Source organism: Diplotaxodon limnothrissa, linkage group LG7 (assembly GCF_057381915.1).
Source record: "Diplotaxodon limnothrissa isolate DT_005_m linkage group LG7, D_limnothrissa_male_GT1.1, whole genome shotgun sequence".
Classification (NCBI taxonomy): domain Eukaryota; kingdom Metazoa; phylum Chordata; class Actinopteri; order Cichliformes; family Cichlidae; genus Diplotaxodon; species Diplotaxodon limnothrissa.
In genome coordinates, this window is record NC_140602.1 from 68,538,231 (window position 1) to 68,550,603 (window position 12,373).

The 12,373-nt window shown below is 42.3% G+C and overlaps 1 protein-coding gene across 1 annotated transcript in view; it reads right to left on the reverse strand.

Annotated features, from left to right (window-relative positions):
• galnt18a (UDP-N-acetyl-alpha-D-galactosamine:polypeptide N-acetylgalactosaminyltransferase 18a) overlaps window positions 1-12,373 on the reverse strand; it is a 197,058-nt gene that overhangs the window by 92,898 nt on the left and 91,787 nt on the right. Inside the window, exons 2-3 of the mRNA XM_085360204.1 lie at window positions 8,922-9,129; window positions 8,663-8,829 (exon numbers count right to left, since the gene is read on the reverse strand). Of these exons, the coding sequence (XP_085216330.1) occupies window positions 8,663-8,829; window positions 8,922-9,129 (375 nt within the window). The remainder of the gene's footprint in view (window positions 1-8,662; window positions 8,830-8,921; window positions 9,130-12,373) is intronic.

Sequence of the window (12,373 nt, forward strand, 5' to 3'; positions counted from 1 at the left end):
CGTGGCATACAGCTTGATGTCATCCATGCACCGGAGGTGACTGATGGTCACTCCACTCCATAATCTATATTCACATCTACTTTTAGTGTTGAGCTGAGCGATATGCAGAGCAGCAGCAGGAACAGTCATCATCTTTGTGTAGTCTGCACTCGTGTGTTAAAAGTTGGCCTCCAGTCACTTCTAGACAAATGTCATCAGTGCAGTGAAAAGCACTCCAGTAACCATGTGTGGAGCATTGACTTACAGGCTTTCCTGTGGTCAATCCAGACAGTTCTCGTGTCTGCCCGATCGTAGAGTTCTGGTGTACTGCTCTATCAATCAGGAGCTGGCCCTCTGGTATAATTTTGCTCCATTTATGCCTTTTATACTGTATTTCCATGTATGTTCATATGTTTCAATGCATTATTGCACCTATTTCCCAGTTTTCCAAGCAAAACACAAAGAAGGATGGCTGAAGACTTTTTCCCAGCACTGTATTTATAATGGAATTCATATAAAGCTTTCAAAAAGATTCAAAGTATTGTCATTGTGCCATTAATGGAGGTTTGCATGGCTCAGTGATCTTTGATAAGCCCCCTGAAGTGATATGAACACAGCCTCTCAAGTCTAATTTAGTATTCTGGTGGCAACACTTGCCTGCATTTCCACTTTTGCCTTCATCTGGCCTCAGTTGACCCTCATTTGTCATAATTACACCCTGCATGATCAATAAGCAGCATTAATGATCTTGCACTTTTACTCAGTTATCTTTCATCACTTGCCTTCATTATAAATTACCTCCACGCAGCTGTAACTCATTCCAAAGCAAAAACATTAAATCATGAGCTACTTCCCAAAGAATTGCTAAGTTGAACGTTTGTAACGCATTGGGAGAGAATAATTTGAGGTAAATGTTAAACGTATTCATTCCCTTGCTTGCTCCACTAATCAGCATTCAACCCCGTGCAGCAACCATAACTAAACTCTGATATATTGTATTATTGAAGAACAGAGGAGCAGTGGCAGACCCATAAAATCTGCAGGCGTTGGATGCACGGACAGATTTCTCATAATGGTAATTATAGATTTGGCAGCAGTGAAATATGTTTCATTGTACGTGATGCAATTATTAACACTGGAAGTCTAATAGACAAGCCACATCCAGGCTTTGCCTGTGACTGCTGCAATAAGTCTGACTTTGTGTTCATGCACCAGTGATGCAGCTAATGCCTACACGTGTCCTGATTTCGTGCACCATCCGAGGCAGAATATACGTGGGACATAAAACGTGGACCAGTCGAGGCTGTAGCTCAACTAAAGGTGCCAGTGCATGCTGCAGTTATTCAACTCTGGATCTCTGTCCTATAATGTGAAGATAAGCTCTTCATCAAACTGGAGTGACTTTAACTAGCTCTTCATTTGGCTGGCTCTTTTCATTTCACTCTGTGTTTGAACCATTAAACATTCCAACAAGTTGGTTGAGCTGAAATTTTGCTGCCACTTGGGACCAAAGATGAAATCTGCAGCTTCACGTGGCTAAAATTAGCCTCAGCCTAAGATGAGGTTGAAGTTTCATTAGAAAACTTGCATATTGCTCTTAAGGTTTCCATCAGTCTATTACAAGCTAAGCTAACCGACCCCTCATCAGTCCTCACTCTTATTTTTGGTTTTGGTTTTTTAGTTTTCGGAAACACAACAGCTACATATTAGCTAATATATCCTGTCACTCTATTAATCCTTTTAGCAAATTTACACTTTAAAAATAAAATACACATAAAAACAAACAAATAAAAAAATAAATAACTACATATTGCTACAGCTTTTTGTTGTTTTTTTACCACCCACGATAACATCCTGTAAAAAATTTCTGCATGACAGAAATTTTGTGTCAAGTTTCATCAGGAAAATTAAACTGCTAAAGGTGGAAACAACAAACTTGAGGGAAAAACACTGTCGAGTACAACTATAGACACGCTAGAGGTGATACGAGCAGCTGTTGATGTGCGACCCAAAATTAAACAAATGACTCTGCTGCAAAATGTGCCAGCTGCACTCCATGTGATAGAAAGAGAGTGAGATACAGTGGGGCAAAAAAGTATTTAGTCAGCCACCGATTGTGCAAGTTCCCCCACTTAAATGATGACAGAGGTCAGTAATTTGCACCAGAGGTACACTTCAACTGTGAGAGACAGAATGTGAAAAAAAAATCCATGAATCTACATGGTAGGATTTGTAAAGAATTTATTGGTAAATCAGGGTGGAAAATAAGTATTTGGTCACCTCAAACAAGGAAAATCTCTGGCTCTCACAGACCTGTAACGTCTTCTGTAAGAAGCTTTTCTGTCCCCCACTCGTTACCTGTATGAATGGCACCTGTTGGAACTCATCATCTGTATAAAAGACACCTGTCCACAGCCTCAAACAGTCAGACTCCAAACTCCGCCATGGCCAAGACCAAAGAGCTTTCGAAGGACACCAGGAAAAGTATTGTAGACCTGCACCAGACTGGGAAGAGTGAATCTACAATAGGCAAGCAGCTTGGTGTGAAAAAAATCAACTGTGGGAGCAATCATCAGAAAATGGAAGACATACAAGACCACTGATAATCTCCCTCGATCTGGGGCTCCACGCAAGATCTCATCCCGTGGGGTCAAAATGATCATGAGAACGGTGAGCAAAGATCCCAGAACCACACGGGGGGACCTGGTGAATGACCTGCAGAGAGCTGGGACCAAAGTAACAAAGGTCACCATCAGTAACACACTACAACGGCAGGGAATCAAATCCCGCAGTGCCAGACGTGTTCCGCTGCTGAAGCCAGTGCATGTCCAGGCCCGTCTGAAGTTTGCCAGAGAGCACATGGATGATACAGCAGAGGATTGGGAGAATGTCATGTGGTCAGATGAAACCAAAGTAGAACTTTTTGGTATAAACTCAACTCGTCGTGTTTGGAGGAAGAAGAATACTGAGTTGCATCCCAAGAACACCATACCTACTGTGAAGCATGGGGGTGGAAACATCATGCTATGGGGCTGTTTTTCTGCCAAGGGGACAGGACGACTGATCCGTGTTAAGGACAGAATGAATGGGGCCATGTATCGTGAGATTTTGAGCCAAAACCTCCTTCCATCAGTGAGAACTTTGAAGATGAAACGAGGCTGGGTCTTCCAACATGACAATGATCCAAAACACACCGCCCGGGCAACAAAGCAGTGGCTCTGTAAGAAGCATTTGAAAGTCCTGGAGTGGCCTAGCCAGTCTCCAGACCTCAACCCCATAGAAAATCTGTGGCGGGAGTTGAAAGTCCGTGTTGCTCGGCGACAACCCCAGAACATCACTGCTCTCGAGAAGATCTGCATGGAGGAATGGGCCAAAATACCAGCTACTGTGTGTGCAAACCTGGTAAAGACCTATAGTAAACGTTTGACCTCTGTTATTGCCAACAAAGGTTATGTTACAAAGTATTGAGTTGTATTTTTGTTATTGACCAAATACTTATTTTCCACCCTGATTTACCAATAAATTCTTTACAAATCCTACCATGTGGATTCATGGATTTTTTTTTCACATTCTGTCTCTCACAGTTGAAGTGTACCTCTGGTGCAAATTACTGACCTCTGTCATCATTTTAGGTGGGGGAACTTGCACAATCGCTGGCTGACTAAATACTTTTTTGCCCCACTGTACATCCCAGGTAGAAATGATTTTTCACCTTTATTATGGGACAATATTGTGCAGCTCCTGTTACAAGGATAAGTCACTTTAGTTATTAAAGTTGTTGAAGAGTTAAACAGCTATGTTGTACTTTTATTTAACACCTCCATTAAAAACACTGCTTGCATTTGACCCTGTGTACCCTGCTGTGGCTCTACTGCTACAGAACAATGCTGCTGCTCCTGGCACCCTGACAGATTCACATTTTTTTAATCGTCAGTAACTCATATAACAGAAGGATGCATTTCACCTACCCCTGGTGTAAATGACATTAATGTGAATTCATTCTTTAAATGCTGATAGAGTCTAAACCGTGTCAAAAACTTTGTCTGTCTTATTGTTGCTTTGGATGAACTTGCACAGAATAGAATTCAGTGCACTGAAGCATCCGCTCGTTCTATTAACCGATGTGAAAACTGAACAAACACAACAAAAACTGGAAACTGATACAGTTTGTCTTAGAGTTAAAGTTGTGTCTTTGGAACATACCGCAGCATAAAAGGATGTAAAAACAAAAAAAGAGAAAAAAAGACTTGTAGTGAAGTCCAACACTAAAATATTTGATGGACATTTCAATTTGGACATATTTAGCCATAATATAAACAAGTGCAGAGTATCAGTGAGGAGGAAGAGAGAGCTGTTATGAAAGGGATGAAAACTGGAAAAGTGGCAGGCTCAGACTGCATACCTGTGCAGGTACAGAGATGTTTAAGAGAGAGGGCAGCGGACTTTTTAACCAGTCTGTTTAACACAGTCTTGGAGAGTGAAAGGATGGCTGAGGAATGGAGAAGTGTGCTGGTACTGATGTGCAGAGCTGTAGGAACTACAGAAGAATAAAGCTCATGAGAAATATCATTAAGATATGAGAACGAGTTGCTGAAGCAAGGTTAAGAAGAAAAGTGATGATCAGTGAGCTGCAGAGTGAGCTCATGCTGAGAAACAGCACTAATGTTTGGATTCAGTGCTGATGGAGAAGTATAGACAAGCTCTTTGTGAATCTACAGAAGGCATATGATTGGGTGCCAAGAGAGGAACTGTGGTCCTGCATCAGGAAGTCAGGAGTGAAGTATGTGAGGCAGGTGGTGCAGGACGTATGAGGACCGTGTCACGGCGGTGAGCTGTGAGTAGCTGATAGATGGGATGGCGGTGGGGGTGGGATTACATCAGTGATTGGCTCTGAGCCCCTTCTTGTTTGCAGTGGTGATGGACAGACTGACAGATGAGGTCAGGCAGGAGTCTCTGCGGACTCTGGTGAAGCCGAAGGAAGAAGCAGCTATATTGTAAACAATAAAATAGGGAACGATGTTTTGGCTTAATGCTGGAACCGGTCTTCTAACTAATGGGATGTTAGCCATCATCTCCTTCCTCCACTAGAAGGCATTTATGGTTTTATTCTGAACTAGTTTTGAAATTTAACCTTTGGGTTAATTTAATGTTACACAAACCATCCGTGGAGCGACCATATTGCATACACAGCACTTCTGTGGTCAGAGGATTAGTAGATGTGTTTGAGCCCCTGTCAGTCAGAAAATCAGCAGATTTCCTTTTGATCTTATTTCAAGTTGGTAATTAAGCTAATACTCAGCACATGAGGGATATAAGCTGTCATGTTCACATGAATGCTTGCAGACAATATACATCTCCTGTGGCTCAGGAGGCTGTGCAGTTGGGAGGTTGGTGGTTCAGTTCCCATTTGCTCCAGTCTGTGCGCAAAGCTATCACTGTGCAAGATAGTGAAGCCTGAGTTGCTCTCTGATGTGTTCATTGAAGTGCTAATGTTGGATAGAAAGCACCTCAGGCACAGAAAAAAGTGCTTGTATGAATGGGTGAATGAGGCTCGTAAAGTGCTTGAGTTGAAAAGCACTAAATAAGATCCAGTCGATTTACCAGCGTGCCACGCTCTGAACTGGAGATTGTTATTCCTGGCTCTACTTAATTATGTTTGGATTTGTGTATCTGTGTTCATTGGATTTACCAAAACCTCCCTGAAACGTCTGCAGGTTGTTCAGAAAGCTGCAGCTGATTGAGACTTCTAACTACTCCTATATCACACTGTTGCTAAAACAGTTGCACTGGCACCCAGCTAGCTTCAAAGTCCATTTAAGATTCTGGTTTTTGCTTTTAGAGCCGTGCATGGACAAGCACCTGTGGACATCAGTGAACTTTTGCATCTAGACATCAGCTAGCTGTGCAGCACACAAGGCTGAGAGGGGAAGCAGACGGAGCTTTTGCAGCAGTGGATCCAGACTCAGCAGCTCTCTGCCTATCAGCTACTCAATGGTCTCTTTCAAAAAATTCAGCTTCTTATCTTCATTTTTTTAGCACCTCGGTTGTGAAGCACTATAATTTTTTACTTTATTTTCTTTACTTTATTTAGTATTTATCGAACAGTTTGAATAATGGAATAAGCTGATAGTCCGCAGTGCTGAACTGTATCACACGTCTTCATCCAAAGCGAAAAATCCCCAAAGGTTTCATATCCTTCAGACATCATCAGTAAGTAAAGAATTTATTTAGATGTGTCGGCACACATTCGTTTGAAATTTCCCTGGAAGAAGCCCACACAGGCACAGGGAGGACATGCTTACTCCACACAGGTTTTAACCAGGAGCCTTCTCCCTGTGAGGGGACACTGCTAAGCAAGACATTAAGAACAACTGCTGCTGTGCCAGCTGTGTAAGTGCAGGCTGGCTCTGAGGAAGCTTGAGGGTTTTATGAAAGTCAAACAGCTGGAAGCCACAAACACAACTTCAGCTCACGTCACATCAAATCTGAAGTGCATCAGGTTCAGTTCAATTTTACTTATACAGCAACAAATCACAACAACGGTCGCCTCAAGGCTCTTTATATTGTAAAGTAGACCCTTCAATAATACAGAGAAAAACCCAACAATCACATGACCCCCTATGAACAAGCACTTTGGCGACAGCGGGAAGGAAAAACTCCCTTTTAACAGGAAGAAACCTCCAGCAGAACCAGGCTCAGGGAGGGGCGGGGCCATCTGCTGTGATTGGTTGGGGTGAATCAGAGATTCAATCATGATTAGCCTCACAGGTCTGTCTGCCTCCGCTGAAACGTGAAACAAGCTTAACCTCCTAAGACCCGAACTCTTCGACAGCATGCATTTTTAATTTCTCTTTGATATTTGGGCTGATTGGGGCCCGATGAATGTAAAAACATTCAAAATTACCAGATTTTTTTTTCCCTTATTTTTGTTTTTAAGAAAAATAAGAGCTACATGAGGATATTCATTTAAAAATTTGATAGAACAGTAGCAGTATAATGTCCTCGTAAGTGGATATCAGGTCCTTGTAGAGCAAAATTGGGTATTTTGGTCTAAATAACCCAAAATGTGATGTCCACATATGTGGGCGCAGGTCCTAGGAGGTTAATGTTAAAGCTAAAAAAGAAGCTTAATGACTGTTTTGTCCACAAAAGGCCGGGCTAATGCCACACGCTGGATGCGTGAGAGCTGAAAACATTAACAGTCCACTCCTCTCACACTGACAGCAGAACAGTGGTTTGTTTTATTTTATGTAGTTTATATATTTTTAGCAGCCTTTAATACTATTTCCTGTAAGCTGTAGACATTCATGACGGCCGTCTACCACGCCACTTCATTTCTACTGTTTTCTGTCTTCTTCTGTTTAGACTTTTCATTTCTGTGCCCACGGTGTAATGATGTAAGCCTTCAGTGTGGCTTTAGCTTTAAATATACTGTTTTATTTCTATCTGTGCATTATTCTCTTCCACCAGACGTGAGACCTCTTGAAAACTAATGATTTATCATTGGAGTCTGTTTACACAGAATAACCCTGCGACTGAGCATCTTTGATCTTACACATATGATGCTGTTACAACCAGCCAAAGAGCTGCTTTGAAGAACTGAAAAATCAATAATTTAATGCATATAAAATCTTAATCTACATACAGAGAAGAGGCCTGTGAAGACCTTTGTTTCTGAAACGTACATATAAATACAGACACACTAATTTATACTCAGAAGATGTGTTTTATTTGCAGATCCCTAGAGGCAGCAATATATTTTTCTTAAAAGCAAGAACTGTATTGGTTTGCAAATGACACGTTGCAGCTTTCTGAATATGGATTTCCTCACTGACCGAGTTTCTGCAGTTTTACACCAAATAAATTCCAGTTCTACATGAAGTAAAAGATCAAGAAGACTTTGATTAGAAACCCCCCCCCCCCCGGAAAAAAAAGCATCGTTATAGCATTAGAAGAAATACAACTTGGCATGGATCACGACATCTACAGATGACACTGTGATCTGTAGCAAGAGTAGAAGCAAAAGAGCACATGTGTGTGAATGAGACGGAGACGGGTGTAAAGGCGAAGCTGCAAGGAGCAGAGGTAGGGAAGATGGATGAGTTTAAATATCTGGAGTCAACCATCCAAGAGAGAGTGCACAAGAGAGGTGAAGAAGAGAGTCCAGGCAGGGTGGAGTGGGTGGAGATGAATGTCAGGGGTGATTTGTGACAGAAGGATCGCAGCAAGAGTGAAAAGGAAGGTTTACAAGGTTGTAGTGAGACCCGCTCTGAGGTCTGGTTTGGAGATGATGGCACTGACAAAAAGACAGGAGGCCGAGCTGGAGGAGCTAAGATTTCCACTGGGATTAGAAGCGCGTACATCAGAGGGACAGCTCCGGTTCAGCGGTTTGGATACAAAGTTAAAGACACGAGGCTGAGATGGTTTGGACATGCGCAGAGGAGGGTGAGTGGAAATGCTGAAGATGTCAGGCAGGAGGAGGAACGGACGACCTCTAGGGAGGTTCATGGATGTAGTGAGGGAGGACATGCAGAGAGTCGGAGTAAGAGGGGGGAAATCTTAGGGATAGGGTAAGATGGAGGAAGATGATCTAATGCGGTGACCCCTTAAGGAAGCAGAAGAAGATGTGCAAGTAGAACTAGACATGAAAAAAGAAATGCTGAGGAAGGTTTAAGGTTCTTACAGCTGTTGCTGTGGTCATCCACCAGTATGACCTCTTTGAGCAGGTGGGAAGGAGTCCTCTGGATGGCCGTGTGGATGGAGCGCAGCAACACCGACAAGGCCTCGTTGACAAAGATGAAGATGACACTGAGCTGGGGAAGGTCTGATGAGTAGGACATGTTTCTGCATCTGAGGGGAAACGCCAACATTCAGAAGCTTTGTGAGCCAAAATCACATCCTGTTAAATCCTTACAGGAGAACACCACCACACCGACACTCACCCGTCAGGCCGTAAATCTGGAATCGGGCGGGTGAGGGAGATGCGGTCGCTAAGGTAACCGTTGTAGCCATAGTACTTGAACTTCTTGAGGGCAACCCTTCGGCTTTCCGGGCCAAGGTCGTGACCCCAGTGGTTGAAGAGTGAGGAGGCGGGGTCTGAGGCTGCGTCTGACGAGGATGCCGCATCTTCCCCATCCTTCAGAGGAGTTTCTGTGGACAGAGAGAGGGAGCGGTCGATGACTAGGATTATACAGTTAACCCTTTATCACCCAGGTATCACACAGGCTGCCTGGACTTGTTTTGTACCTTGTGAATGCTTTGTGCTTCTGTAATAAACCGAATATGAGCGAAAATCTTCTTTATTTTCAGAAACCATTTGAATTTTTGTCTCTAGTACCAACGGGAACAGAGTTACGCTTTCTCAGGAGAAATGACTATGACCAAGTCTAAGCGCTCCATGTGGTTATCAAACAAAACCTGTTGACTGAGGGCTGAAAGAATCATTTCTGCAGCATCGGGAAAAAGGATGGAACTCAAATGCGATTGAAGAAACAGGGATTTTTATTGTCATTCCAAATAACACCATCAGGCAGCTGCGCAGATCCGTTTCTGCAGAAGTGGAAACAAATCCTCTAACGTGCCCCAATGTGACACTATTTGGTTTTCAGATCAGCTCGGACCTCTGCGCCACACATGCACATGGTGGAAAACAGTAACAACCAAAAACATGCTGTAGGCATATTTGGTGGTTTGAAATGATCGATTTAAAAAATATATAGCATGCAAAGAGGCTTTAATGTATTCCGCTTTTCACTGTGCAGGCTGCAGAATTTGGATGCAGCAGTCTGTTGTTTGTCCGAATCACCAAAAGATGGGGATCCTCTGAGAGAATGAAATATTCATGAACTGAGGCCGGCTGGAACTCCTCACTCAGGTGTGAAGGTGTTGAAAACACAGAAAGTATATAAGCAAAAACTTTTTTCAATCCATAAAAACGAACTCAACACCGAGCCACGAGACTCCAGCATGGAAGTCACGATCTTGAATGTGTAATATACACCACAGTGGTTTGAATGCTTGAAGTTAAACTCAAACAAAATAAAAAACAGAAATATGAATTAATTCAATTTTCCAAAAAGATCAAAAAGTATTTGTTTTCTTTTCCCATGACAGCGGTTGACAGTTGCTCAAAGCGCTGTCAACTTTTATAACCTGCTACTCACTTTTTTAAACCCCTTTTCATGGAGCCCACGTACTGTAGCGTTGGGCTGTCACGCTGTAAGACATTTGACATTTGGCAGGACCCACTGTGCTGTGCCAGGTTTGTATTTCACACAAGGTGACAACGTTTAGTACCTCCTGCTCAACAAGGGAAAGTTGGTAAGCTTAAAGTTCTCATCTACAACTTCCAACTGAACACTAAACATCATCACGACTGCAACTCATCACCCAAGAGCTTGTTATGATTGAGGATTCAGGGTGCACCAGTCTGCCGCCGCATTAAAACCTGGTGGTTTTAATTAAATTTGTTTTAAACCAATTTTAAACTAATTAAAACCTGGTGGCCCTCGCCAAAATCCCCCGATCCTAATCGTTTTTTAGCATCGGCACGTGTATTCTTGGACCTGTGGAAGTGGTTGCCGGCAAATTGACGGGGTCGTCCTTGGTTTGCGTGGAAGACAGTGACTCGTCTGCAAACTACTCACGGCAAGAGTGAAAAAGTGTGACACAAACCAGAAACAGATCATTTAGTAAAAGTAAAAGCTCCTTTTTAAATGTTACTTTGAAGGTGAATGTTTTCCACTTTTTTAAGTTTCAAGCAGAAAGTGAATTCAAGTGAAAGTCTGAGCTTTGAGCGTGCTCATTTGAAGCCTGCACATCTTTTATAGATATTGTGTTGCACTGTCTCTTTGCCCCCCAAACTATGTGCGACATTGCCAACTGCACTGGTCTGCATTAAATATTTAATAAGACAATATCCTTTATGTATGGGATAATTTTGTACTGAACTGAAGTCACATATTGGGCAAGTTATCAACACATGACTGAACATGATGTCCAACCAAAGACAAATGTAAAAAAGCCTGAAAAAGAGGAGGGTCACACTCTGCTCCTCATATTTAAAAAAAACAAACAAAACTGCATTGATCAAGATCAGGATAGCATGACAGGTTTATTGGGATTACAAGAATACTATGTAGGAGTGATGGGCAATATGTAGTGATTTGTTATTAAGGTGACATTGAAGACGTCAGTGGATGTAAGCTGAATTTTGAAGGATTGCTAACATCACCCCGCTCTGCACCCCTACTAAGTTTCATCAGAATTGACTAAAACATTTCGAGCTCTCACATTTATCGCATCAAAAACACAACCTTCTCTGTGGAGGTAAAAAGAAAAGGGAAAAACAAATGTCCAACAAGAAATGGTGATACATTTTCAAACACCTGAAAGGTGATAAATTATTCACTTCTATGTTCGTGAAAAAAGCAGAGGTGCAAAAATTGTCCAAGAACTCATTTGAGCTCTTTAGTCACTTTTTCTTTAGAGGAGATGACTAACAAAACACAAACTCCATCACGTGATCGTGACTGGCTCATGTTCTGATGGGGTTTTTTTTAAATACAGGAGTTTTCTCCAGACTGGGATGCTTTTATCACAGGTAATTATGGCACATCACAGTAACATACTCCACAGGTTTAATTTTGGTTTCTGCAGTTTGACTTTAAGATTTTGACTCCAACCAGCCGACTATCTCTACTTCTATTTTCAGCCCTCAGTGGAGGACTGTGAAGTGCCTCCTTCCTGCAGCAAATGGCTTTTTTTTATTACTTTGAACAGCAGTACTTCCCCCTTTGGTAATAACATACTCAGTGCCCTCGTGGGTGAAATGGCACCTCCCTCCAAGTCCACTCATAGCCTCATAATAAGCACCCTAAAAGCACTACAAATGATTCGGTGTTCCATTTTTCTTGGCCACAAATGCATTCTGAGTCATGCAAAGTTTTTAAGAGTTTTAAGTCACCTCATTTGCAGCCATTTATATTCACTGATGCATTTAGTTAATGCATTGTGCTTTTCAGAACAGACAAAAAAAGTAAAAGCTGGAGAGGGGAAAAGAAAGATGGATGGCAGATTGAACCCGTGTGTGTGTACTCTGTGCTCGGGTTGAGAACAGATGAGCAGAGGGAGTGTGCTGTGACCTGCACTGCACTGTGTTAGACAAACCTCATTACTAATTCAGTTGGACCAAGCTACCCTTTACAGCACAGCTGGAGGGCACATCATAGCTCTGTACAAGACGTCAGAGAGAATAAAGTGGGACAATGCTGAGGTTGTGTCCGTGTGCGTATTATACAGTACCAAGTGTAATATTTGTACAAATGATGTAGGTGCAACAGGGACACAGTGCTGACGGCGTGTGACAGTGTAATATTAAAGTCAAATTTAGCGT